The 27,360-nt window shown below is 52.5% G+C and overlaps 1 protein-coding gene across 1 annotated transcript in view; it reads right to left on the reverse strand.

Moving 5' to 3' along the window:
• Positions 1-649: 649 nt before the first annotated feature.
• RCOR1 (REST corepressor 1) overlaps positions 650-27,360 on the reverse strand; it is a 75,133-nt gene continuing 48,422 nt past the window's right edge. Inside the window, exons 4-11 of the mRNA XM_090265621.1 lie at positions 16,111-16,163; positions 14,599-14,760; positions 13,856-13,974; positions 12,306-12,384; positions 7,531-7,725; positions 2,363-2,440; positions 1,837-1,894; positions 650-1,230 (exon numbers count right to left, since the gene is read on the reverse strand). Coding sequence (XP_090121747.1) covers positions 902-1,230; positions 1,837-1,894; positions 2,363-2,440; positions 7,531-7,725; positions 12,306-12,384; positions 13,856-13,974; positions 14,599-14,760; positions 16,111-16,163 — 1,073 coding nt within the window. The 3' untranslated portion in view covers positions 650-901. The remainder of the gene's footprint in view (positions 1,231-1,836; positions 1,895-2,362; positions 2,441-7,530; positions 7,726-12,305; positions 12,385-13,855; positions 13,975-14,598; positions 14,761-16,110; positions 16,164-27,360) is intronic.

Here is a 27,360-nt window from a genome sequence, read left to right on the forward strand (position 1 = left end):
GTGCTGTCACTGCCCGGGGTCGCAGGCTGGCCCTGCACAGGGCGACATGGGGAACCCTTACGTGGGTGCCACTACAGACTCTGCGCACTCATCACAAAGGCTTCTGTCCGGCAGAAGGCTCTGGAGTCTGGCGCTAACACCAGGACGCGCCGGCGCTGCCTGGCCGACGGCCCCCATGCTCGGGCCGGGCCGGGCCTCTGGGCGGCCTCCACACAGAGGTGACAGGACAGGGAAGCTCCCGTCCTCCCCACAGGGATGCTGGGGCCTCGGGGGAGGAAGTGACTTCCCCTTAAAGCTGAGGTAACCCTTAAGCTACCACGTCAGGGAACAAACTCAAACACAGAGCGACTGGCCCCGAACTCCTCCCCGCGCCCAGCGCACTCCCTCCCCGGTGGGAGTGAGGGCAAGGACGTGGCAAGCCAGGCCCAGTGACACGCAGGAAATGGCAACAGTCTGTCACAGGACGCAGGGGGCCTCAACAATCTCCCTGCCGGCTCTCCACCGACTGGCTGATGACATCAGTGCCACCGTCCTGGAGGTCCCAGACAACCACGACACCTGGAAGTGTCCCCGTCGACACGGAAGCCAGCGAGTCCCCAACAGCAGAGACGGACAGGAGCACCTGGCTGGCTGCGCACACGCACCGTGAGGCTCGTCGGCCCCACAACACTTTGCGGATGCTCCTCGGGGCACTCCCCACTTACTGTCCTGTGGCAGAGTCCACACTGTACCCGAAGAAACACTGGTAACGCAGACTATTCTGAGGCTGCAGGAAACCAGGATGAAATTGGGATTTTGTGCAGGAATTCAAATGTGAGTAATACACACAGTGACCAAAAATTAAATGAACTCAACACACATATTTACAGGCAAAAGTCAAGTTCCTGACAAGAGCTAAAACCTAAAAACATTCCTGCCACTGAACACGGTCCTCCGTGAGGAAGCTGAAGGGACAGGGCGCGTCAGCCCGGCAGAGAAGCGCTCCCGCTGCTGCGCCTACCTCATCGTCCTCCTCTGGAATCTTGATGGAATTCTCCGGGCTCTTGACAGGTCTCTGGTTACCGGGCCCATTGGTCCCCTCCTTCCCGTGCTCTGCCTCCCATTCTTGTAAGACTTCGTCTATGTTGAAGCGACGTCGATAGTTTACAAAAAAGTTTTTCACTTGTACCACTGATTTGTTCCCAATCACATCTGAGATGGCCTGGAAGTCTCGGCCGTATTTCCTGATGGCTATGGACATAAGAGAGCCTTTTTCAATACAAGAGAAAACCAATTAAAAACACACACAACTAAGACTCACATCCAGGTAAGAAAACACACGGGCTTTTCAGAGCAAGCACTACCTCAGTGCCCTAGACTGGTGGGAAGAGGAGCAGTCTAGGGACATCCCGTGGATGACTGATCAAAGTTCAGTGTGACCCTGTCGGCCAGAAATCTGCACCTTGTCATCAGATGTCACACGAAAGCTGAAGTCACCCAACAATTTATTCTATGATTGTGGACATTCCACATTTGTCTTCTCAGGGTCCCCAGGACTAGAACACCCCAAACCTAACACTCAAGTCTGCCTGTCGGGGTTTTATACTTCCTGACTATTCAATACCCAACCCAATGCACAACGTTCAAACGAACTCCTCACATATTTTGAACTGATATTTGACACGCAATTTTACACAAAGGGAGAAAGTACAGCCCAGGGGAACGTGGGAATGCGGGTAAAACGCCATCCTCTGCAGGAAGGCAACCCCCCCCCCCCTCAGCCAGGAGCCATGTGTTGAGCGCAGGGCAGGGCACCCCTTTCTCCAAAGGCCCTTTAGAAGGAGGACGTCACCATACCTTGTACAGCGAGAAGCTGCTCCTCTGTGGTCCAGCGCGCATTACTTTTCTGAGCGACCTGGAGGTCCAAACGAGTCGTGTTAGCATGCCACGTGTCCTTACGAGGACTGAGGGATCTTTTTCTTATATCAGAAGTTTAACATCAATTAGGGTTATAAAAGTCTATTCACACCTTCTTTCTAATAGGTGTATATATATACTGGAGAGCTACTACATGAACATTACACTCTTTTTAAAAACAGGTTTTATTTACTTACTTTTAGAGAAAGGGTAAGGGAGGGAGAAAGAGAGGGAGAGAGAAACAGCGGTGTGTGAGAGGTACATCCATTAGTTGCCTCTCACACGCCCCCCAACTGGGGACCTGCTCTGCAACCCAGGCCTGTGCCCTGCCTGGGAATCAAACCAACAACCTTCTAGTTTGCAGGCTGGCACTTAATCCACTGAGCCACACCAGCCAGGGCGATACTATATCTTAAACACATAAAACTGGGCTGTGACTTCTGAGATGATGTTAACATAATCATACCTCTGGAAGTCGATATGGTTCTATTCCACCATCAAGTTTTTCTTTGAGAGCACTGTTTGTCTGTTTAATATTCTGAATCTAAGAGAGAAAAAATTTTTGTTTTAGGAATGAAGCACTCTGAGGTAGGGTGCAGTGGGCCAGTCTGCAGGGCAGCAGGAGGCATCCTCTTGCAGGCGCTAGAGTGGGGCTGGAGGAGGGCCAGAGGTAGGACTCAAGGGGGGCCGGAGGAGGGGCCGGGGCGTGGGGGGGCCGCCCAGCTCCAGCGCTCCTCAGTGTGCTCCGCGTTGTGCACCTGCAGGAAAGGACAGGAAAATGACCGGACATCAGAGAAGAAGTTGAGAGCCAGTGACACTGAAGAGAAACGGGACGTCCTCGCTGGCTCCATCAGTACCCATGGATTGTGGTCGGGAAAGGGCAGTGGGTCACTGATACTGAGAAGTCAAAACTGACCAACAGTTCTGAAGAGGGTGGTCCAGGTGACAGAAAATGAGGACTGGACGTTTTACTGGGTGAGTGTGCAGACCACCCAAAACATCCTTAGTGCCGAAACTGGCGATCAGCTGAGATGATCAGAAAGTCACCATTTCCCAAACCACTGCGGCTTGACCCAGGGAGCTGACAGTGAGGACAGTAAAAGGCATCGGGAAGGGCTGGAGAAGGGAGATCTCTGGCAGAAAGGGTGCAGCTGGAGAGTTCTCTGTCTGTACTCTGCCCCGGCCACCCCTGCGCCACCACAACTACTACCTGTCTGGGGAAAAACTCGGGAAAAGCCCTTCCGGCCCCAAGATCACGAAACCTGCGGCAAAGTGTAGGGCCAGGGTACCTTCCCGATCAACACGCTCTCGCAAACCCAAGAGTGGCCCCAGGAGAGCCAGACATCTCCGTGGGTGCCTCAGTCCACCCAGGGCGCCTCCACGATCTCTCCGGGCATCAATACCTGTTACTAATCGGTGGGAGCATGTCCGACCTGCGCTCCCAAGGCCTGGTGCCTCTGTGCCACCCGCATAGACATGCACAAGCTTGGATTTTGCGGCTTCTGCACAGTAAAGCACATCGCTGGCGCAGGGGGGCGGGGCTGACGAGGGCTGAGCCATCGTTCGTTGTTCGGGCCCGTTGGTGGGGCCCAGAGGGGGCTGGTGGAGAGGCTCGGGGAGAACCGCCCTCACCACCTGGAAGTGACCCCAGGAAGAGCGAGACCCCAGCCTGGACCCATTCCTCACCTGACTCGGGCACTCACTTCAGACCTATTTTGAAATTTCCTTTTTCTAGAGCTTTTTTCCTTTCCTAAGCCCTGTAAATAAATACAGGCACTTCTTTGGAAGATTAAAACAATGAAGACCTTTTATAAAAGCATGCAAAGGAAACAACTAAACCAAAGGACATAGAACACCAAGAACAAAGAAGGTCCTAGCCGATCGGTACCCAAAAACTGAGGTCCCTACAGTCTCCTGTGAGAGCACCAGCCGGGCTCTTCAGCTGACTCGCTCAGAGCAACTCCAAGGGACATCCAAGGAGCCGACAGTGGCAGAGGCCCCTTGCAAACAGCCCTCTCCCCCCACCCCCCTGTATCACAACAGTGCCTTCCTGCACAGAACACAGACCCGGCACACAGAGCCAAGCTGGGCGCCTGCGCCGGCGCAGCAGACGGAAGGGGCGCCGCTGCCCATTGGGGTGGCAGGAGCGGCCCCGGAGCCCAGCACTGCTGCCGGCGCCCACGGGCTTCCTTCCACGGGCGAGAACGGAAGCTGTGTGTCCATCCTCCGGAAGCTGTGTGTCCGTCCTCCACGAGCCTGGAATCCCTTCGTTTTCTCCCAGACTCTCCCACCTCCTGCTGTGAGTCGCTGCCCCTCCCGTGCACGCCCCTCCCCTGATCAGAAGGAAGATGCAACCACGACACCCCCCCACGGCCACCCCCCAGCTCTGCGCGCACTCCTGCAGGGGCGGGGCTGCAGGGGGGCCCCCCTGCACCTCCCGGGGCCGGGCAGCTCTACGCCAGGCGCTAGGGGCACGCGATCTCTCACACTTTCCCCTTCTGAATGAACACGTCTTCTCTCCCTAAAACCAGTAAAGCAGCACAAAATAGGATAAATGGCTACAGGCAGACGCCCACAGGTTCTGAACGGGAAGTTAGCTCTAAGCCCCCATCAGCCTGTACCGCTGTTCCTGGCAGAAGTGACCCGTGGCCGCTCCTGTGGTAAGGGCTGTGCCGCCTCAGTGCAGCCGGAAAGGGAGCCAGGGCAGCAGCGCACTGGGTGAGAAACAGGGTACAGAAGTAATCGGCATTTCAAAGGTTAAAAAGAAAAGCGGTCCACTTGGCCTGGCGCCTGCCTTATCTAGAGCTCCTGGTTGACACAGCTTTCCTTTTCCCTGTTGTATGCTTCGTGACTCTTCTCTCACATGAGACAGTTTATCCCGCGCTCAGGAAGGCCCCTGGCCATGCAGCCTCACTGCGAAGCTCTGGCGCGCTCAGAGACTGGGGGTTTCCGGTAAAGCGAGCGGGCGGATGGGGTCGTCCCGCCTCCATCTCCTAGTCTCCCAGCCCTGAGCGCTGGTCGAGGGCCAAAAGCAGCTCCTGCAGCATCCGATGGGACCAATGCCACAAGCAACATGAACGGCCAATAAACTGAGGGTGCAGAGGAAAAAGCGCCAGGATCCCCCAAGAACGTCACTGCCCAGGTGTCTAATGCCAACACCAGTGGCGGTGGGGTTTCTTGCCATGTGATGAAAATAAATCCTTAACTGTGTGAGCAGTTGTTAGGTTTTCTGTCATTTTCAGGTGAATAGCAACCTGATCTGCAACAAAACGTGGGGCCTCCAGAAGGAAACGTCACTCTGTCACTGACGGTCACTGGGAGGAGCCCTAAGAGGCGATGGGAGGTCAGCAACTGTCCTCTGTGTCGGTAAGTCAGACTCCAGCATTCTCTCGTCAACGATGGGAGCTTTGGGAAGCTGCCCTCACATAGAAAACTCCTGCCCTTGACCCTGGCTCTAAAGGCCAAAGGCTCTCTTACCTACCCAACTACAGTCAGGAAGAGCTGTGGGGAAGAAGACCTCTGGCACACCCTCCACGGAGGGCGACGAGTCCCCTCCCAGAGGAAGATGGAAAGGCACCGAGGGCCCCCAGCCCGAACCAGGCGCAGGCATCCAGGGCAGGCAGGGCTCGGACGCGCTCTCACCCAGCCGTGGCCATGTGTCCTGGGGGGTCGGGCAGGCCGGGATCAATCCCCTCATTTGAAAAGAGGCCCAGGAAGACAAAGTGATTCTCCTAAGATCAGCATGCAGCTGTGCCAGCAGCCAAGACAAGGAGTCAATGCTCTGGCGCCACTACGCGCACCTGGGCCTGGCTTGTGCTGCCTCCTGCACCGAAAGACAGACTGGGGCCCCTGACCCCTCTCCTCTTGTCTCTGAAATGACAGCTGGCCTCCTCTTTAACCTTCCAAGGGACCCAACCATCAAGATGAAAACTCAAAGCAGCAAAAAGAAAAGTAAACCATCAGTCCACAATTTGTCTTGAATTCCAGAGGGAAGGAGGGCGGGAGGGCAGGGGGAGGGGTGTGGGGGGAGTGACACGTGAAAGGACATTGGGCTGCGCAGCAGGATTGTCAGTGTCAATGGGCTAGGCAAAATGAAGAGTAAAACAAGCCATTTCTCATCCACACCAGCCATAAATAAGTAGAAAGCGACTCATTAAAAAAACAACATCCTTTATAAGAACATTGAAAAAGTACCAAGTCACTAGGAATTACTCTAACAAAGGATATAAGAAAACCTATGCTTAGAAAATAACAAAACAGAGAAATTAAATAGCTCTGTGAGGGCAATATATCATTTCATGAACCAGAAGATGCTATTTTGATCTATAAACTAAATACGATGCCAATCAAAATTCTAGAAGAATTGTTTTTCTGGAACTACAAAGGGCCCTGAATAGCCAAGACACCGTGAAGGGCTTACTGTACAAGGACAGATTTATAATGTTCCCATAATTAGACAGTGAAGGACAAACAGGCCAAAGGGACTGCAGGACACCCCAAACCTGACTGTACACATGGACAATGGACTGAGAACACAGGCCCCACTTAACAAGATATCCATATAAAAAAGCAATCAAACAAATAATGGCCCCACATATAACATGCACAAAAACACACTTCCAGGTAGACTGAAAACCAAAATGTAAAAGGCCAAACAACATTAGAGCCCCATGACAAAGCATCTTCGTGGCCTGAAGGAAGGCTCTCAATGGAACTCAAAGAGCACGAACCATAACAGACCGGAATGAGAAATTGGACTGCCTTAAAATTAAGCATTTCTGGTCACCAGGGGAGGGTGCCGGTAGCATCTAATGGGTCAAGGCCAGAGATGCTGCCAAAGATCTCACAATGCACAGCACAGCTCCCCACAGAGGACATGGCAACCCGACGCAACGTAAGCAGCCCTGCCTGACCAAGCTGATGACCCTCTGGACAACTGTGTGGCGCTGCTTTCCGGGGCGCGGCCACACTCCCTGATCCAGCAACCCCACCCCTGGGGATGGACCCAACAAGGGCACATACAGGGAACCAAGAATCACGTGAAAAAGCGTGCCTATCAGTATTATTTGCAACGGCCAAAACCGGGAGCAAACCCAAGCGTTTCCTTCGTAGGACGTTTACACAGCAGGGAGATGGCAAAAGAACTATGGCTCTCTGCTGCCTGGACGGATCGCACGTGCTGAATGAAGTCAGATATGAGAGAAGCCGCATCACACCGTTTTTATATGAAATCCCCAGCGGGTCACAGTAATCTGTGGTTTTATCAGTCAGAACAGCGGCCACACGCTGGAGAAGGCAGGAATGAGCCAGAGGGCATGAGTGTCGTGGCCACTGTGCTGGGTGAGCAACAGTGACCATGGGGAAGCGAGCGGGGCTTGGGAGGTACCGTTCCACTTCTCGATGCAGAGAGAGGTTAGCGAGGCACGTTCGCCGTGTGAAAATCAGTGAGCATGCACACACCGTTTACACACATGCACACACCAATTTCAATGTGAATTTAAGAAAAATCAATGTGCTTGTACCTAAGATCGTCTGTCCACTTCCTTAGAAACAAAATGCCCTTGTGAGATTTCTGGCCAGAGAACATCCAATAAAACACCTAGAAAGCTTTACCCAGGACTGAGCTGTGGGTACCTGTCGTTTGATTGAGACCAATTCCATGTCCAGCTGTCTCAGCACCGTGGTAGCAGCAGTGGCATTGGCAGAAACAGCCTCCACATCTTCTTGAGAAAGAAACATTCCTTTCGGAGGTTTCCTTTTTGCTCTATTTTTAGCTTGAGTACTATGTTTTTCTTTCTTGATCTGAGGAACTGTCTCAGTCGGGGGCACCTGCACGAAATACATATTTTGATAAATGAGGTGTGAAAAGAATTAAAATGCCAAATGAACAGTAATAAGCATTATTTCCTTAACATGGTTCAAAACAATCTAAGACAAATGCCAGGCTATATCGTAAATGCCACCTACAAATTCTAACAGGTAGTTCACAGACAAAAACATTGGCTATCGAGTTCTGGCGAAGTGCGTGGCAGTAGCCCACACGTCCCCGGCACAGACACAGCCTCACACGATCGCCTGACGCCACCGACAGTAAGATTCTCAGCTCCCTAGAGTAATACAGGAAGAAGAAACCTGTACTCTCTGCCAAGCTGTGTGTGTCTCTCTATATACGAATAAGAAGCTATTTTGTCCTAACAGTCTCTAGTGACACAGATGGACACATGAACACAGACCAAGAAAAGAAAGAAAAATTCAGTACATGTGTAAAGATTCATTTAAATTCTTTACATCTTTACAGAAGTTTTAAAAAACATCAATTCAACATGACACTACATACACTGCCATTTCAAATGCATGACTGCTGCTAATTTTCAAAAGTGCTTTCTCTTAACCCAGAGCCTCCACAAATGAAACGCGGTCTCCGGAAGGAGAGGACGACACCCTACTGTGACCGTTCCAAGAAGGACAAGTTACACTCACGTAACTGCTCACAGCCTCATCTTGCTAAGCGCATAACAAGAGCGCCAGCACATGCTGATACAGCTGCAGGCACGTGAGGCTCCGCGTCCTGCTTGGAAGACCAAGAGAAAAGGCCTGGCAGGCCGCGCCGGCAGCAGCAGCCCAGCACACGCGCCACCGCAGGACAGGCGCCGCCACCGCCACAGGCAGAAAGCGAGGCCCTGGAAGAGCGCTCTGCGCTTCCGCCATGGTCACCTACTGACAGCGCGACTCTTCCAGGAACATCTTAGTGTGTAAACAAACAACGATGTAACCACTGTTCTTTCTGAATCAAATAGAGCTATACAAATAAGAATTACAGAAATTCGTCGTCGTCGGCAGCCGTCCATCTCGAGAGACGATGGTGTAGCTTCCTAAGAGTCTATCTGCACCGCCGAGAATGGCTGTGCAGTCCGACTCGGGAGTGACATGGTATCTGTCTCCTCCCGTGTTGAATCGACATCTTGCGATGACGCTGAAGCTACAGAGCCTGGGCAGGGTGATATGGAGGGTCTGCTGTTGCCCATGCAGCAGACCCCCCCTCTCTTCGCAGCTGAAGGGTCCAAGGGAAAGACAGAGTCAATACAGCTTGGCTTCAGGTGCGCCGCAGGAGTTGCCGGTGTTGACTACAACGTCAAACCGCCTTAGGGACTCCGGCTCCGGATTTTCTGTAGGGGTTTACTCCCTTAGCCTTTCCCCTGAAGAGGTATGCCGCAAGGCAGCGGAGGTTTTTTGGAGTCAGAGTTTTCCTTCTCTGATGTACCCTGACTGGAAGATCGAACCAGCGACACTTAACTCGCAGGCCGACGCTCAATCCACTGAGCTAAACCAGCCAGGGTTAATTACAGAAATTAATATAATATAAAATCAACCCTTTTCTCCTTCATTTAAAATGTCCCATTGAAGAAGCTAACAGACAAAAAAATACAATAGAAAATGATTTAAAAAAAAAGAACCTAATAGACAATGCATCAAAACATAGCTCACTAAAAATTGCACATATCATTTGGTTTCCCAAACAATCTTGATTCAGCTAACCCATAACACAATCTTGTTATTTGGACTCTCATATAAATCACTGCAAAAGTGTCATCAGGAAAAATGCCTAGTTTCACTTATGATATATTCCATACCAAAAGAAGCCTTAAAAATGTGTCTAGAACTTTGACCCAATATTCAACTTAAAGAAATTAATTCTAGTGGGAAAAATTAAGTGTACAAAACTTAGTTATGAGATCAGCATTTCAGCATTGTTCTTAATAGCAAAATCAAGGGCAGAAGACTATAAATCCACAGAAGATTAATTTACTCAGTTATAAAAGATTGGTATGACAGAATAATGTACAGCTGTGTATGCAAATGTATTGGACATAAAATATGTTCAAGGTCAAGTAAATCTGAAAAAGGCTGTAAAATTTCTATATGTGTATTAAGATCCCATTTTATATTGTTCTCAAAATAAGTATTTATTCAGAACTAAGCACACAGACATACACTTTTACAGAGGCCGTTGCCGGGAATGAGTCACCGAAATGTTAATGGTGATTATGTGTGGAAAGCATCTCGCTTCCTCCTTTCTGGTCAGCTGTACTTCGTACTTTGTCTACAAAAAGCATAAACTTTGATGCCATTTAGAAGTTCAGGTACATCTGAACTGCTTGGTTTCCTGCGCCTCAGGTAGCTGTTCTCACACTGTAGACCCTTTGAGACAGACAACCCGCTGAGATTTTACTAAGACTAGAGGCTCTGCCCTCAGAAAATCTCCTACATGACCACACAGGAGCATCATCGCCACCACGGGAGGCTTCGCTCCAGCCTGGCTGAGGGGCGAGGGTACCTTCCAGGGACCGCAGGGGCAGTGCAGGCCTGAGCCCCTGAGTCCTGGGCTTCCTCCAAGGGCTTTTGGGGCCCCACATATGCTTTATTCAATTTTATGACTGAACAAAATAACGCAAGACTGCAACCCCCATTTCAAAAGGCTACGATCATCCTGACACCCCACTGTTCTCAGTGGATAGTTTACAAAAGTCACAATTGTATGGGTTCATGGGCCTCCTGGCTGTGGCAGAGCAGGTGTGGATTTGCGGGGGAGAACCCCACGTGCCCCCCGAGACACTAAAAACCTCTGGTATAATATCTTCTAAGATGTGAGCAATTAAAATGTCACCTGCCCTGGCTGGTGTGGCTCAGTGGATTGAGCGCCGGCCTGCAAACCAAAAGGTCACTGTTCAATTCTCAGTCAGGGCACAGGCCTGGGCTGTGGGCCGGGTCCCCAGTTGGGGGCGTGCGAGAGGCAGCCACACATCGATGTTTCTCTCCCTCTCTTTCTCCCTCCCTTCCCCTCTCTAAAGATAAATAAGAAAATAATTTTTTTAAAAAGCGCATCACCATACATGTGAGGCTCCCCGTGTGACCTGCACTATTGGCTCTGAGTGAGGAAAGGCTCTGCAGAGTCCCTGCCAGCCCTCCGATGTCACCGGCTGGTCCAGAGCGTGGAGGGCCCTAGGCCGCAACAGCCTGGAAGGAGCCCCAGGCTGAGAAGAGGAGCCATGCTCTGGCCTGGGCCCCACAACCGCCCCTTTCTAACCACCTGAGCAGGCAGCTCAGGAGAGATGGCAGCGAGGACTCCGCCCAGACTGAATATCACTTTTCACTGCGGTTTGTTCCTTTAAGCCTTCCTAGGACCTCAGCAGCATAAAAAGTTCCAGTCAGACACGAAGGATGCACCAATTTAAATGAAAAACAATTTACAGGGAAACAACAGTAGAGGGGATGAAGCTAAGAATCAACTCAATGACTTGGAGCACAAGGAAGAAAAAAACAATCAAAACAATGATAAAAAAAAAAAGAATCCATGCAAATGAGGATAGTATAAGCAGACTCTGGGACGACTTCAAGCGTTCCAATGTTTATACGATAGAGGTGCTAGATGGAGAAGAGAAAGAGCAAGAAATAGGAAATCTACTGGGAAAAATAATGGAAGAAAATGAAATAGACATGCAAGTCCAGGAAGCACAGAGTCCCAAACAAGCTAGACCCAAAGAGGACCACACCAAGACACATCATCATTAAAATGTTAACGGTTAAAGATAAAGAGAGAATCTTAAAAGCAGCAAGAGAAAAGTGGAGAGTTACCTACTAAGGGATGCCCATAAGACTCAGTTGATTTTGCAAAAGACACTCTGCAGGCAAGAAGGGACTGGCAAGAAGTATTCAATGTGATGAAAACCGAGGACCCACAACCAGGATTACGCTACCCAGCAAAGCCATCATTTAGAATGGAAGGGCAGATAAAGTGCTTACAAGACAAGATAAAGCTAAAGGAGCTCACCACCACCAAGCCCTTATTATATGAAATCTTAAAGGGACTTACTTAAAAAAAAAAAAAAAAAAAAAAGATCAAAATGATGAACGATAAAATGGCAAAACAAACCTGTATCTGTGAACGATTGAATCTAAAAAAACCAAACAGAGAACAGCAGAGAGAATCATGGGTACGGACAGCGTTTTGATGGCTGCCAGATGGGAGGGGACGTGGCGGGTGGGTGACGAGGGGGTGGACCAAGAAGCACAAACAGGCAGTCACAGAACAGCCACGGGGATGTCAAGTTCAGTGCAGGAAAGGGGGCAGCCAAAGAACTTTACATGCACGGCCACGGACATGAACAGTGGTGGGGGGACCGCCTGAGGGAGTGGGGGTGCTGGGTGGAGCGGGGCAAAGGGGTACACTCAGGACAACTGATAGCATGACCCATCCAATGTAATTTTAAGAAAGCCCTCCTTTCCTCGGCTCTCTGGGCACACACAGTTCCAAGCTCCACAAAGCCGGGCCGCGGTTGCTACGGCCCGAACCCGCCGACAGCGCCCGAGGGGAGCGCCGCGCCCGTCCGTCGGCCGAGGGGGACACCCACCTCCTTCTTGCTCTCCTTGCTCTGCTCCAGCTCCAGCTCCGCGGGGTTGCTTCCGTTCGCTTCCTCCAGCTCGTCCTCGCTGCGGAACGAGAAACAGTCACTGCGGGGCTGCTCTGCGCGCGCCCTACTCGGCACACAAGTCCAGACAACGCTCCGACCTCGCGGCGGCCCGACCCAGAGCCAGGGTGTTTCCCGACTGCTGAGAAAAAGCGCTTTTACATTAAAATAAAACACCAGCCCACAGTTCTCTTGGCCGAAATGATTCAAATCAACAACATAAACAGGGTCCCACCTGCCAGGCCAGGTCTACGGCTTCCCCGACACGCCGCCCGACACCCACGCCCCCCACGTTCCCGGGCGGGGCAGCGCGGTTCACCTCCGAAAGGACGCGCGCGCTGCCCGGCGCCTCAGACGCGTTTGCGCCCATCCGCCCGCCCACGCGGGGTTTCTCGGTAAAAGGAGAGCCGCCCGCTCCGTGCGGGTGGGAGCGGCACTGAGGAGCGCGCGCCTGCCCGCCGCCCTGGTCCCTGGGGTCTGGCAGGGCCCCCACCGCCGCGCGGTCTGCGTCCCGCTGAGGAAAGCGCCTCAGAGAGCAGCGAGCCGGCCGCGCTCCTGCCCACACCTGGCGGGGGGCGCGCGGGGGGCGCGCGGGAGGCGGCAGCAGAGCGGCCGCCGGGGCGTCGTGTCGGGCTCCGCGCGACAGGCCGTCTGTGCGCGCATGCGTTGTGCCCGCGGCCCGGCACGTGGCGTAGACGGCCGTTCGGCCCAGAGCCGCCGCAGCGCCGCTCGGCTACAAGGAGGCCCCGCACGCCGCGGGCGCGCCAGGTCCACGGCGCCCTCGGCATCGCCCGCTCTCACACGTGGGCCCGCGGCCTGGGATCTCCCGCCGCGCCCCTCAGCGCCGCCTGTCCCCGCAGCTTACTCTTCCTCTTGAAATCATCACACACTCCGCTGAGATGCGGCCGAGTTATGGCCCAGTTATAATAACGACACGTTCTGGAGCACGTGCGAACGCCATGTGGAGAAGCCGCCCCTACTACCCAGCCTCATACCGAGCGGCGCCCCGCCCACCCCCGCCCGGAAGCGCCTCCTCGGCAGGGGCGGGGGCCGGTGGGCGGGGCCGGTGGGCGGGGCCTGAGCGGAGACCCGCCCCGCCCGCCCGAGCACCCCGGAGGGCGGCCCTGCACCGAGCCGGCCCGGACGCGCGCCTCCCACGACAACCCGCCGTGATCCCCGCTCCGCACACACGGACCAGGGGCCCAGGGGCGGGGAACGCACCGACACGGCCACGCACAGCCAACAACTGCAACCCGGGAAACCGGAGGCCCCTCTGGTTCAAGGAGACGCCCTTAAAGGGCACGAAAGCACACGCGGGAAAGTCCGCGCGTTCAGAACGGAAGCTTACGGACCGCGGGACCGGCGGCGGGGCCCAGGGCGGTCGCCCAGCTCGCGACAGGGAGTGAAGAGTCTGTGAGGGGCGCCCAGAGGGGTGCCGCCGCTTCGCCCCCCGCGTGGCCCCCAGCGGGAGCGCGCACCCCACGCCCACTGACCTCTCCTCCCGCTCGCGCTTCTGTTTGCGAGCGTGGCGATCCATCACGCTGGTCTTAGTTCTCGTCTTCTTCCAAGAGTAGTAAAATTTCACCAGACTTGCTATAGACTTATCGGGGAGCTGAACATAAAGAACGAGCTGCTTCAGACTAACGCTACCCGCTCGGAACCCAGCCCGTGAGGACACCTGTCACCGGGCACACGCGCTGTCGGTCAGGCCCCCAACGAGGAAACCACTCATCAAAGAACGCTCATCACCACGCGTTCAATCAGCACGCGAGACTGCACGTGAAACGGAGACCATGAGGCGCCGCAGAGCCAGGTCAGGGTGAGTCCGTTTCCCAAACAAAAGCTCCCGACATAACTCTCGGGCGATGTAAAACCTTCCTTTCAGCACTACGTGCGATGTGACGATCACTAAGTCGTCACGGGAGCGGTCCCTCACACAGCATCCTTAGGGTGTGAGAAATAAGCAAACCTTTTCTAGGCAGACGGGGCCCCCACCTCCTCAAATACCCACCCACGACCCTCCCTAGACTAATCTTCTGGGGGGGGTCCCCGCCTTCGAATTGGGAAGCATTTGCGCCCCCCCCCCCGCCCCCCCAGCAGCGAGCACTGACGGTGAGCTCTTTTCCTAAAGGGGGCTGCATTAGAGACGGGGACCCTCGTGTCTGCAGGTGGCGCCCCGTCCCTCAGGGACACTGCAGAGGAAGGGGGCGGGGAACAGCGGGCAGGCTCTACTTACCATTTGTTGGATTCTGTGGAAAGTCTTCCCGTGAAAGCTAAAGGCTTGCTCAAACAAGACTCTATCCTCCACAGTCCACTCATCTGGGAAGGGGGTAAAGTTGGGCAAATCAGCCAATGACTTTTCAATATTATGCTTATGCCAAAAGAGCATCCCAAGAGCCTAGAAAAATAGTATCAGTGAAATTTTAGACCGAAGGCGTGAACGCAACATTAAAATGGAAATGAGGTCGGCAAAACGAAGAAGGGGTGAGCATCTTCACACTTGCGTACACTGCCAAGGTGGCTGTCACAGACAGGGGACCTTCTGGGCACTAACCGTTTGTCCCACAGCCCTAGGAGGTAAGGCCCACCATTCTCCCTCCTCGGAGGAGAGCGCGGGGGCCCTGGGACACCCCGCAACTTGTCAATGTCCTCCCAGGGCCCGAAGTGGCTCTAGAGCCTGCCCTCTGGCAGGGTCACAGGCTGATGCCTCACATGGGAGAGGAGGGGCTGAGTCATCACACCACGCAACTGCTTTGTTGTGCCTTTGCCCAACAAACACAAGTATAAAGTTTTCTTCAGCACAAAAGGAAAAGCTATACAACTGGGTGAGGAACAGACCTTCCGGAGAAAACGCCTGGATTACAGCTCTGAAGTGAAAACGGTCATACTTTTGAAAATCAGAATTCTTAAAAATTCATACAAGTGTATTTAAGAGTCAATCGCCCAATAATATTTACACTTTCTAAATAAAATAAAGAATTGATCATTTTTCTGGGCAACTTGGTGAAGTTCATGAGTTGGAAAAGGAGAAGTATACATATTTCTTGCTTTGAAAGGTTCTGGAACTGTTGGCTATCTTATTGTAATTGGCTTTTTAAACAGTTCTACCAGGGTAGAATAATTAAAAATAAGGCCAAGGCTGGAAGAAAGAGTCCAATTCTATATAATTTCAGTTACTTGTGCCCTCAGTAATTCAAACTACCAGGATAAATGGGGGAAAAAAAATGTAACTTACAGGTTGTAAAATCTAGATCAATGCCAAGGAAAGCAAGACTCCAACTTACTAAGCTTATTTTTAAACAGTAGTTAGAAGTGAGGCTGAGATAAGATAATCATCACACTTCTGGAGAAAAGAAATCTCACGCTTTCTCATTGACAGGCTCCGCACGACTGTTGAAAGCAAGCCCGAGCCAAGTTTTACCGGAAGCGGCTCAGCACACGGAACGCTCGGGCGCCAGAGGGAAGCCGCCCGCACCCGCAGCCACGGCAGGCCACATGTCCCCGCCGGGGCGACCACCACGGGCCGCTCCACACCGCAGCCCCGCAGGGACGCAGCGCGCCCCCGGCTCCGGGCCGCGGGCCCCCCACACTCACCTGGGGCAGGGAAGGGACCAGAGCCTGTGTGATGCTGCCGGTAACCCCCCAACGGCTGCTGGGGAAGCGCTGCTGCTCCGCACACAGAACCAAACCACTCACCGGGCCGCTCTAAAGGCCAGTGTTTAACAACCGCAGAAAACCCCGTCGTTACCTGCTCCATGTTGTACCCGTGCTTCTCTTTGGCGATGGCGATGTACTCGTCCACTGAAAAACAAGACGGGCCGGTGAGCGCGGCCGGGGCGGGGCGGTCTCGGCGCCGGCCACGGCGGTGCCCGCCGGAGTCGCGGGGCGGCCGCCGAGGGTCCCACGTAAGTCAATCCTACAGGCAGACAATCTCGAGCATGATCAGCACTTATCACTAGATGGCAAGATTGTGATTCTTTTCTTAAGCTTGGTTCTACTTGTTTCCTATGATAAGCATGTCTTTGATACATGCTGGAAAATACTTAGAAGTAAAAAGAAATATTAAATTGGGGTTTGTTATTAGTCTTAGCCAAGGCTGAAGAACAAGGGCCCTATTGCTTTGTTTTTAAAAATCTAAGAGATGAGTGATGGGAACCACTGCCTGGTATTTGCTTTCATGCAGCAAGGCCACAGCGGGGGACGCTGCCTCAGCCCCCAGGAGCTGCCACCCTCAGAGATGAACCTGCTTTTCTAGGTTTTTTCCCCCGGGAAAACCAGAGACCACTGACCTACAGCACTTCTTTATGTTCGTGTGCGACTTTCCCATAGAAATTACAGCAGCAACACGAGCTCAGAAACAACCCACAGCACAGAACCGCAGGCGATAGGAGTGAAATCCCACAGCCCCTGGCGCCCCCCGCCCCGAGTCTCTCTGCAGTGAGAGGACACGGGGTCCACGCCCCACCTGCCCCGTCACCCGGACAGGCCACGACAGAACACCAGTGAGCTCAGGGCCCCCGGGCCGGCCACAGCCACGGCCCCTGTGGGTAACTGGCGCCCCGCGCAGGAGAGGAGGTGGCAGCCTGCTCTTCCAGGAGCACGTACTGTAACAGGGGAAAACCTCCCGATGGAGGAAAAGGCACCTTCAGCAGCAACCAGCGCACAGATGCTCGCGTTCCAGCTCCTTCCCCGTCGGGTGCTCACAGACTGACTGCTGCCCTCGCTGTGACTCAAACCGAAAGGGTTTTAAAAATGAGCGAGAAATTACTCCTGAGTGTGACCTTCGCTTATTACTTCCCAATGGTGTGCATTATGCCAAAGACAAGACACGTGTCCTAAGGTTCTAAAAACAGTGGGTGTGAAGGGAGGCCGCCCAGCTGGTGAGGGGGCCTGGCGTTCACCCGGACAGGACGCAGGCGCCAGTGGGCTCGGGCCGGAGATGACAGCGCTGTGACGAGGGTGCTCACGCTGAGATCGCTGAGGGCAAGAGAGAAGCCCGAGGGCGAGCTGAGGGCCACCCGGGAGGGTCTGCTCCAGGGGCTTCCCCGAACACCCACTCGGTGAGCGCACAGCCAGCAAACCCAGCTTCTGCGGCCCGGGCTCAGCGCAGCGCGCGGTCACCAGCCACTCGCATGCCGTCTGAGCAAGTGACCACACAGGCTGACCACGTGTTGCGGGGCCCGTCCAGCCCGCGGCTCTCGGGCAGGGGTCTCTGCCGAGTGGTTCTGCCACCTCAGTGACCCCGCTCACTCACTAAGCCTGTCCCCGTTGTGGCCAATCATACTCAGCCAACAACTGTAACTGGAAGACTTAGGGCCACAAAAGCATCCTCTGAATGCTCTAGATTTTGGTCTCCTCTTGTTTTTAACATAACAATGAGCAGTAAAACAGACAAAAACACTGGGCTCTGAGGGCTGCAGCACTGTCGGAAGCAGCACCTGCCCGGTGCACGCAGCAAGGCAGTCCTCCTGAGGCGGCCTGTAAAATCACCCTCCTATAGATTTCCTTGGAGGCCTTGTTGGGGACTCAAGTCTGCAGCGAAGGGAGCAAGAACCCCGTCACACTACCTAGGGAAGTCCCTTGGAACACCTGCCAGGTCCTTGAAGGGGTGACAAAGTAACTTAGTACATGGGGAGCCGGGCAACTGTGAAAGCATTACCACCTGAGACCCACTAGGAAAACACACTTTCCCACTCTTTCCACTGTCCCCGGTGCCCAGCAGAGGTGTGACAAGCATCTGCTGGCTGAACGCTGGGGGGCTGCACTATGCGCACTGACGGCGCTTTAGGATCTTTTCCAGCCAGTTCGAGGGCAGCACAGGTCAGGGCTGTGGTGAGCCAGACCCAGGTCAGACCCTGGCCCATCTCCGGATCGGTGAGCCCGTGGGCAGTGGTGCCCGGCCCTCACTGGCACCTTTGGCAGTGCCTGACCTTCCCAGGAGGCGCTCTCGACAGGAGCCCAGCATGCAAGGGACAGGCCAGCGGGAGCCCCTCTGCCACCTCCTCACGCCGTGCGTGTTTGGGGCCAGCAAACAACGCTGCCTCCCACCCGGCACTGCCCTGAGCTCTTCTTCCCTTTAATAAGCAGGGGACATGCTACGCACCTCCGTTTCTAGAATCCCCCGCGCCCACCCCCTCCTTTACAGAGTATGCCCGCAGCTGCTGGTAAGACAAGAGGGACATCGGAGTATGAATTTTCCAAAACCTCCCAAGTGGTCTCCTTAAGCAAAACGAAGACAAAACCCACTCCCACCTGTCCTCATGAAAACAAGAGACGACGAGATGGCCAGCACGCGGATGAAGACGAAGCAGGAAGGAGCGAGGGAAGGACGGGCTACAGGACGGCTGCTCTGAGGCAAAGGAGGCGGGGGTCCTTGGGGACTCACTCGCACTGCCCTGTCTCTGGCACCAAAGGTCTCGATTCTGCCTCTGGAGTCTGTCCCACTCAGGGCGGGAGCCACAGGACGCAGAGTCTTTCAGGAAGATGTGATGGGGCCAGGAGCGAAGTCCACATGGCCTAAGGAAATGCCAGACCGTCCCCAGGGCCTGGCCCTCGGCACCCGGCAGCCCTCCCCAGTGCACAGGGTCCGGGCCAGCGGGCCACCCGGGCGCAAGAAGCAGGCGTGCCTTGTGCGGCTTGGCTGACACCCCAGCCATCCGCCAGAAGCAGGAGAACCGGGGTGAGGGCGCCCTGCTTTAAGGCACCGTCATTACACAATGCACTCCTCTTTAAAACCTAAAAATTCCTATGGATACCACCGACGAAACTGCCTAATCTTAACTTACGATGGAGAAAGAGACATCACTCTGAGTCTTTAAAAAATACAAAGACCATACACATCGTTTGCTTTTTTGACAAGAACGTAACATGGACACCACAGATGAGTGAGTTACGTTTGCAGGATAACATCACGTAAAGGTAGAGTGCGTGTAAGACGCTGAGAACGTTTACGATAGTGAATGATATCGTAACAGCTGCGGATGGGGCCGGTGGGTGTGGGAGTACCGGGGGCACCACTGTGTACAGCACATGACTGTCCGACCGCCACGCTGACCCTGACACCAATACAAAATCATACTGAATGGAAACTGTAACCAAAAAGGAAAATTCACAAATTCCTAAAGGCACAGCCACGCGCTTACTGAGCTGCCCTTACTAAACACAGACCGCCGTGTCAAGGAGCAGGCTGAGGTACAGGAGGGACCCAAGCTGACCGCCTTCAGCAGCTGGGACAACACACAGGCGCCAGAAGAGAACGTGAACACATTAATAACAGTATAGATGTAGGTGAGCACAGGAATGCAAAATAATCAGGGAACGGTGATGATGACGATGAAGGATCAAGAAAAGCTTCCCAAAGATTCAACAGTAACACTGATTAAGTAATAACAGTAGCTAGCATTTGAGAATTCTAAGCTCTTTACAAGGATTATCCTTTTAATCCTCTCCAATAATTCTATTATCGCTTTCATTTACCAGTGAGGTAACTGAGGCTCAGAGGAGTCAGGTGACTTGGCCAGGATCACACAGCTGGTAAGCAGCAGAACTCGGACGTTCGTCAACTCCGAGTGTCTGACGCCAGGACCCATGGCGCTGCGCCTCCATCTCCGCTCCCCTATCTCCTGAGGAGGGGGGACCGGGGGAGAAGGCCACTTCAGACAGAACAGGTCCAGGGCAGGAAGCTGGGCAAAGCCCACCAACACAGCCTACCTCGCTGGGGTGGGTTAAGAAAACACCCCTGTGGCTGACGAAGGACGTGGCGGAAACGCAAGGGAGCAGGGCTTCACTTGTTGCTACAGTCACGCTTCAACCCAATGAGCTACGTGCCCTTAGCACCACAGGCGAGAGTCTCAAACTGCAAACAAGGGGGAATGCCGACGAAACGGCCACAGGGACCCTGACGCGCCCCCCTGCCCGTGACCCGCGCGCTCCGGCGGGCCGAGCGGGAGGCTGAGGCCGGAAGGTGGGCTGGGGACAGAGCCGCAGCTTTCACACCGCTTTAAAAATGTTTATCATCACAGCACCCGCCGTGGCGTTAGGTGCTGCAAAGGAACACGGCCCCAAGCTCTCTCACAACTCAGACTGAGCGAGCCAAGTTTTCTTCAAGAATATAATAACATGTATCGTGGCCTCTCCTTCCCATAAGAAGAAATGCGTTATCACTGTAACTCAGAATCAAAAGGAGCTTAAATCACTTAAATAAAACAACTACGCCTCCTGGTGGGCACAACTATTACCGCAGTTAACTTCAGGGGCCCCTTGAGTATCTTCAGGGAAAAGAGGGCACGAGAAACGGGATAAGCCACGGAGACCCTGCCAGAGCAGAATACAATGAACCAGGCCTTCCTAGTCAGAAACACAGTGCACTTTCTTTATGAAAATGTAGTTCTGTTAAAATCCCCCTTTGCAGAAGCAGCTCCCCCCTGCCGCTGGCACCCAGTGATGCCACCCAATCCAGCCGTCTCACAGTCAGACCGGGTGGACATGAGAAACACGGGCGCCCTGCCACGCCTCACACAGTCACTGCGGCCCTGGCACCCACTCCTGCCTGCTCTGCACCTGTCGGCCGCCCCTCCGTCCAGCATCAATCCTGTGACTACGGGGAAGCCCCACTCCGCCTCTGCCCGCTTCCTGGTCAGTCTAAGGGGGCCTAGTTTGACCTTAGAAGTGTCTTCCCCGGCTAACGCTGCCTGAGTGATTTGTTTTTGATCCTCACCTGAGGACATGCTTATTGGCTTTAGAGAGGGGAAGGGAGGGAGAAACACTGATTGGTTGCCTCTCGCACGCATCCTGACTGGGGTTAGGGACTGAACCCGCAACCTAGGTATGTGCCCTGACCAGGGTTCGAACCTGCGATCCTTCGGTTTACAGGACAATGCTCCAGCCAACTGAACAACACTGGCCAGAGCTGTATGTGTAATTTTTAAAGCTTTGGTCTTTTATGCTCACACAAGGCCATGTTTTTTCATTGCTTTTAGAGGGAGAGGCAGGGAGAGAGAAACGCTGACTGGTTGCCTCCCGCACGTGCCCTGACCAGGGATCCCACCACAACCTTTCAGTTTACAGGACACTTCAACCAAGAGGGCCACACTGGCCAGGGCTTTAAGACTTTCTAATGTTAAATCTAAACAGTTTTGTGTGCTGCATTTAAAAATGTTTCTGCCTGGTTTGTGTGGCTCAGTGGACTGAACGCCGACCAGCGAACCAAAGCGTCGCCGGTTGGATTCCCAGTCAGGGCACAGGCCTGGGTTGTGGGCCAGGGCCCCAGTTGGGGGCACACAAGAGGCAACCACACACCGATGTTTCTCTCCCTCTCTTCCTCTCTCCCTTCCTTTCTCTCTGAAAATAAATACATAAAATCTTTTTTTAAAATGTTTCTATTAAGTCCTGGCCCAGTACCCAGTAGGTTAGAGTGTCGTCCCAATGCACCAAGGTTGCGAATTCGATCCCTGGTCCAGGGCACATACAAGAAACAACAAATGAATACATGAATATGTGGAACAACAAATTGATGCCTTTCTCCCCCCCCTTCCTCTCTCTAAAATCAATAAAGGAAAAATTTTCCAATTAAAAAAGGATCAGAGCATTCCTCCACCTTTTTTCTAGAATGCATACATTTGTGTATCCTCCAGAAAGGCAGATGTAGGGCCTCCGTACTTTAAAAACTGACTGTCGCTAGAATGACATCTACTTACCACTAATGGGAACAGTTAGCTGCCTGTCTTGCCCACAATGCCCAAAGCCCATGCAGAAGAACAAAGTCAGTGAGTGGCACACTATCCCCTTGAATCCCTCACAGCAGGTCAACTTAGGCGATAACTCAGTCCCTCGGCAGCCTCGTAATAATTCCGTTTGCTCTCACACCGTTTTGTTTCGTACAATATGAGCTAGGAAGGGAGCCGTGCTCCAAACAAGGTCTGCCTCCCCCGTGACCAAAGGCAACCTTTCCCTGACAGTGAGAGAGTGAGAGAGGCCAGCCCTGCCAATCTGGCCTGAGCCTCGCAGCCACTGCTGCGGAACGAAGCCGGGACCCCGTGCCGGCCCTGGGTTTGTATCAGGGACCAGCAGGCTAGACCTGCGCCTGGAAAACCAGAGTAAGGTCAGATATCCTGTCCAATCCTCCACAAGGTAGCAGAGGAAGTGAAACACGCGTATGTAAGTATTTTCAAAATTAATTCCTTCCTCAGCGTTTGTGAGATTCAACTCAAGGTCAACAGCGCAGCTCAGAAGCACAGAGTTAGTTCAGCAAGAACTGGCCGAGGGCTGCGAGCAGCACTGGGGGTCCGGGCCAGCGCAGCTGCACTTTCAGTCTCCGGCTCCTGGGCTCCACCCTGCTTTGTGTGTGTGTGTGAACATGCGTGTGTGCACATGTGTTTGTCATGCATAGGCACACATGCATGTATACATATGCCGTGTGTGTATGTAAAGTTTTCATGAAGTATGATGGGCATAGAGAAAGGCACACACAGAAGGACATAGCTTGGTGAGTTTTCAGAAAACAAACACATCAAGGAAAGAATCAACTGCATTCTAGATGGTTTTGATTTGTTTCTTGAATACTTCCAGGGGAATAGAATGGGCCAGTTTTGAGAATCAATGAATTAAAGCAGAATCTTAATGTGTAAAAAGCATGGGTTTGATAATTTTCCCCTTTTTAATGTGATAAAAATCACATCAACAAGCACATTTTTAAGGTTTTAGTATTGAACAGATATGACAATATCAAATCCAAAGAAGCAAGAAGAAATGCACTTTGAGGTTTGGGAATTTGAGAGCTGTGAATGTCAATCATGCAAAAAATCTCCTTTCAGTAACTAAAGAGGGTCTTTTAAAAATTACCAAGTTCTTTTTTCTTTTTAAATCCTGGGAGAAAACATAGGCAGTAAAATCTCAAACATTTCTAGTAGCAATATTTCTGCCAATATACCTCCCAGGGCAAGGGAAACAAAGGAAAAAATAAACCAATGGGACCACATCAAACTAAAAAGCTTCTGCACAGCAAAGGAGACCATCACCAAAATGAAAAGGGACCCAGCCCACTCGGTGGGAGAACATATTTGCCAATGACACATCAGACAAGGGGTCAGTTTCTAAAGTGTATAAAGAACTTCTACAGCTCAGCACCAGGGAGATAAACAACCCAGTTTAAAAATGGGCAAGGGACCTGAATAGACACTTCTCCAAGGGGGACACACAGAGGGCCCATGGGCACAGGAGAGGATGCTCAGCATCACTAGCCATCAGAGAGATGCAGATTAAAACCGCAATGAGATACCACGCACACTTGTCAGAACGGCCATCGTCAACAAATCAACAAACAACAAGTGCTGGCGAGGATGCGGAGAAACGGGAACCCTGGTGCCCTGTTGGTGGGAAGGCAGACTGGTGCAGCCGCTGTGGAAAACCGTATGGAGGTTCCTCAAAAAATTATAAAAATGGAACTGCCTTTTGACCTAGCGGTCCCACTTCTGGGAATATATCCTAAGAACCCCAAAACACTACTTCAACGAGATTGGATGCATTCAGGGCAGTATGGCCTTATTAACTTGAAAGAGTACATGCACCTCTATATTCACTGCAGCATTTACAGTCGCCCAGACGTGGAAGCAGCCCCGGTGCCCGTCAGCAGACAAGGGGATAAGACAGCCGTGGGACATTCACACAGCGCAAGACTGCGTGGCCGGAGAAAGGAAGGAAGCCTCACCGTTAGTGACAGCATGGATGGGCCTGGACATTTTCACGCCAAGGGAAATTAGCCAGCACCATATGACAAGTGCCTAATGAACAAAATAAACGGACACACAAAATGAACCAGAGGCGTGGACACACGGGACAACAGACTGACAGCTGTCAGATGGAGGGCATGGGGGCTGGACAAAAGAGGGCGAAGGGATTAGCCACGGAACAAACACGCATGACCCACGGACACAGACAGCAGTGAGGTGGTGCCCAGAGGGAGGGGGACGGGGGCGCGGCTGGAGGTGGGCATAGGGGGACTTTCACGTCCTTTCAAGACCAAGAAGGCAGGCAGAACAGACTTCTTTCCTGCCTGTGCCCTGGGGCAGTGATCGGTGGCAGACAACCAACGACGTGGGGGAGTTTGCATGAACACAGTCATTACATCTGCAGGCCTATGATCAGACTACTAGTCCACAGATCGGTACCTACCGAGCAGACCCGCACGCGCACGTGAGCAGGTGAACAAATTCCCATCAACCCGCAGTTCCACTCCTAGGGAAACACCCTGAGCAAGTGCTCCGAACACCAGGAAACAACAAGAACCAAACAGAGGACAAAGCTCTATGGCTCGTTTATCACCACAGCCTTCTTCTACACAAGCAACAAATTTGAAGCAACCTAAACGTTCTCCAGGAGAATGGTCAAATACACTGATACATCCGTATGATAGAACATTACACAGTGGTTATCACGTGTACGTGAGGTTTTAACAACACGGGAAATGCCCAGGTCACTGCTCAGGAAGACAACGCACAGACAAATAACGCAGGTCCTCAGATAACATCATTTTGTTATAATGCTGATGGGGGTGGGACAGTGGGGGTGGGGCAGTAACTGATTCCCAGTTGGGGCCCCTGTCTGCGGCGTGTGTCTGGTGCCCCCGTGCCTGCCTGGGCTCTCTCCGGGGCTCTGGGTCCCTCCCCCATCACAGAGCCGTGCACGGGCGGGGAACGGCGTGTCTACTCTCCGGTGCGATGGGCGGGCACCCAGGGCGGTCTCACCAGGCACCCTGAGCCGCCAGGAGAGGCTCCAGCCACCTGTGACCCTAAACCAGAGTCAGCAGGTTAGAAAATCATTCCCTCGTTTTTACTCATCTTTCTTAGATGTCTGTATAGCTCACATTTACTTCAACGTTTAATATTAGAAATGTTTGGGGTCTTCGTTTAAAAGTTAAGTGATGTTTTGGGTACGGGAACCAGGCTGGAGGGACTTAACCCCTGTCCACGTCAAGCAGCCGGGGTAACGCTGGTGTCGCCAGGCTGCGCTGCTGCACTTAAAGTCACGTTCCCCAGGTCCTGTCGCTGGTATCAAGTGAGGACTTCCATACACAGAAATCCCTCATCTTACTTCCATAAGCGTGTACAGGGGGACTGGGGGAGGGGGGGATTGGAGAAACATCCCCAAACATTTAGCAGTTACCGCGGATAATGGAATAACACGTGAACTGTTTCTTTATACTCTTCTGTGTCTTCTGAGCTTTCAGCAATATACTAAGTAATACTTTTAGGTTGCTTTTTTAAAGTTTTAACCATTACGGGCAGGACTTCTATTAAAACTGCAAATTTGCTTTAGGCAATACCATTGTTTAAAATCTATTAAGTTGTCATATTCTGCTCTTTTCTTCAAGGTCTGGAAAAAATAAGACCGCTAAGATTAAATTCTGACTCCCTAGACGCCAACAGGAGTACAACAGCAGGAGGCGCTAACGCAGCCGTGACCAGCAGTACCAGGACCACGGCTGATAGACAGAGGAACCGGCACTGAACGATCGCAGCCCTCCTGAGAGACGCGTCTGGAGCACCAGCCGGGGAGGAGTCCGCAGACCTGGGCCGTTCCACCGCTCTGCCTGTGCGCGTCACACCCTCTGTCTGACAGGTGGAGCGCTGTCCATAAAAGAGGGACAGAAACTTCACCCGGGGTCACTGTGAAGACGAAATGACCCAGGCGCACGGAAAGCACTTCCGCACAATGCTGGGCACACAAGCTCGACAAGAGCTCACTATTCTCAGACTTCCACTCTGGCCACCGTCACTTAAAATGGGTATTATGACAGACTGCAATGTACCCAGGAGGGCAGCAGAGGTGACAGAGCCCGACGCCAAGCCATCTAACGAACCTCAGGCAGGCTTCACTTGGCTGGGACAGCAGAGAGCGAGGGAGGAGGGCAGCATCTCAGAGACGCATGCGGAGCGGGCTTGTTTAGCAGAGTTCAGGGGAAAAAGCCTTCCAGGCAGGCAGGTGCTCAGCCGCTAGAAAGAACACGCTCAAAAATGGAAGGGACTGCCTCTGTCACTCTCTGCAAGAGCTCAGAGGCGAGGGGCTACTTGAAAGGCCCTCCCAGCACCGCAAAGGCCTCAGAGGTGCTGATACACTTCCTTCTGCTGTTCTGTTCTCTGCTATCAACTCACCGAGCAACCGCCCGTTGGAGGTGAAATTAAAGTGCTCTTAAATCAGATTATACTGAGATTATTGCTAAAGTTAGCTTTACTGAGAGTAATTGAATTTCCCATGTTCCAGGGAGGTACTGTACCAAAAAAAGATTCTTCTTGGCCAGAATTAAACATGAAACAACGAAATCTACCGTATGAGCTCCTTACAGCTTAGAATGCTGGCACGGAGGCTGAGTTTACAAGAGGATATTTAATATGCATCATCTTCACACTTACTTGGCATAATCTGTTATCACCTATTTTAACGCCGCAAAACATAATGTGGGAAATCCTGATCAAAGCCCAAGAGTTCTAGCCTCAACTCCCAATTTAACAGTTTCCTGATGAACATTTACTACTGGTGGCTTTTTTAAAGCCCGGATCATAACTTTGCGGGGGGCGAGGGGGGAACCTTTTGAAAACCCAATGTCCCTTCTCCAGACTAATGCACATATACCAAAAACCTCTGCAGGTGAATTTCTGGTTCACAAATCCCCATTTATTCCATCCATAGACCTCCACTAAAAAATTCTCAAAAGGGGATTTAGTTTTTCTTCTCTCTTTTAAGTTATAAAGAAAATAAAAATTGAAAATGGCAAAGACTATGGTAATATATACAAAATTATTTGAGTAGATGAAGCAAAAAAGCAGAACAAGCAAACTCTAAAAATACAACTAACATCACCAATGGCTTTAGGACACCTACTCTACCCGCCCCCCCTCCCCGCCCACATGCAAATCCAGGTTAGCTCAGAATATGCATCCTCATAAGATTTTAAATACATCAAACAAAGAGCCAGTTCCAAAGCTTTACTTCTAGCTAGGCTGAA

This window comes from Furipterus horrens, unplaced genomic scaffold (genome assembly GCF_987537825.1).
Source record: "Furipterus horrens unplaced genomic scaffold, mFurHor1.1.pri manual_scaffold_21, whole genome shotgun sequence".
Classification (NCBI taxonomy): Eukaryota; Metazoa; Chordata; class Mammalia; order Chiroptera; family Furipteridae; genus Furipterus; species Furipterus horrens.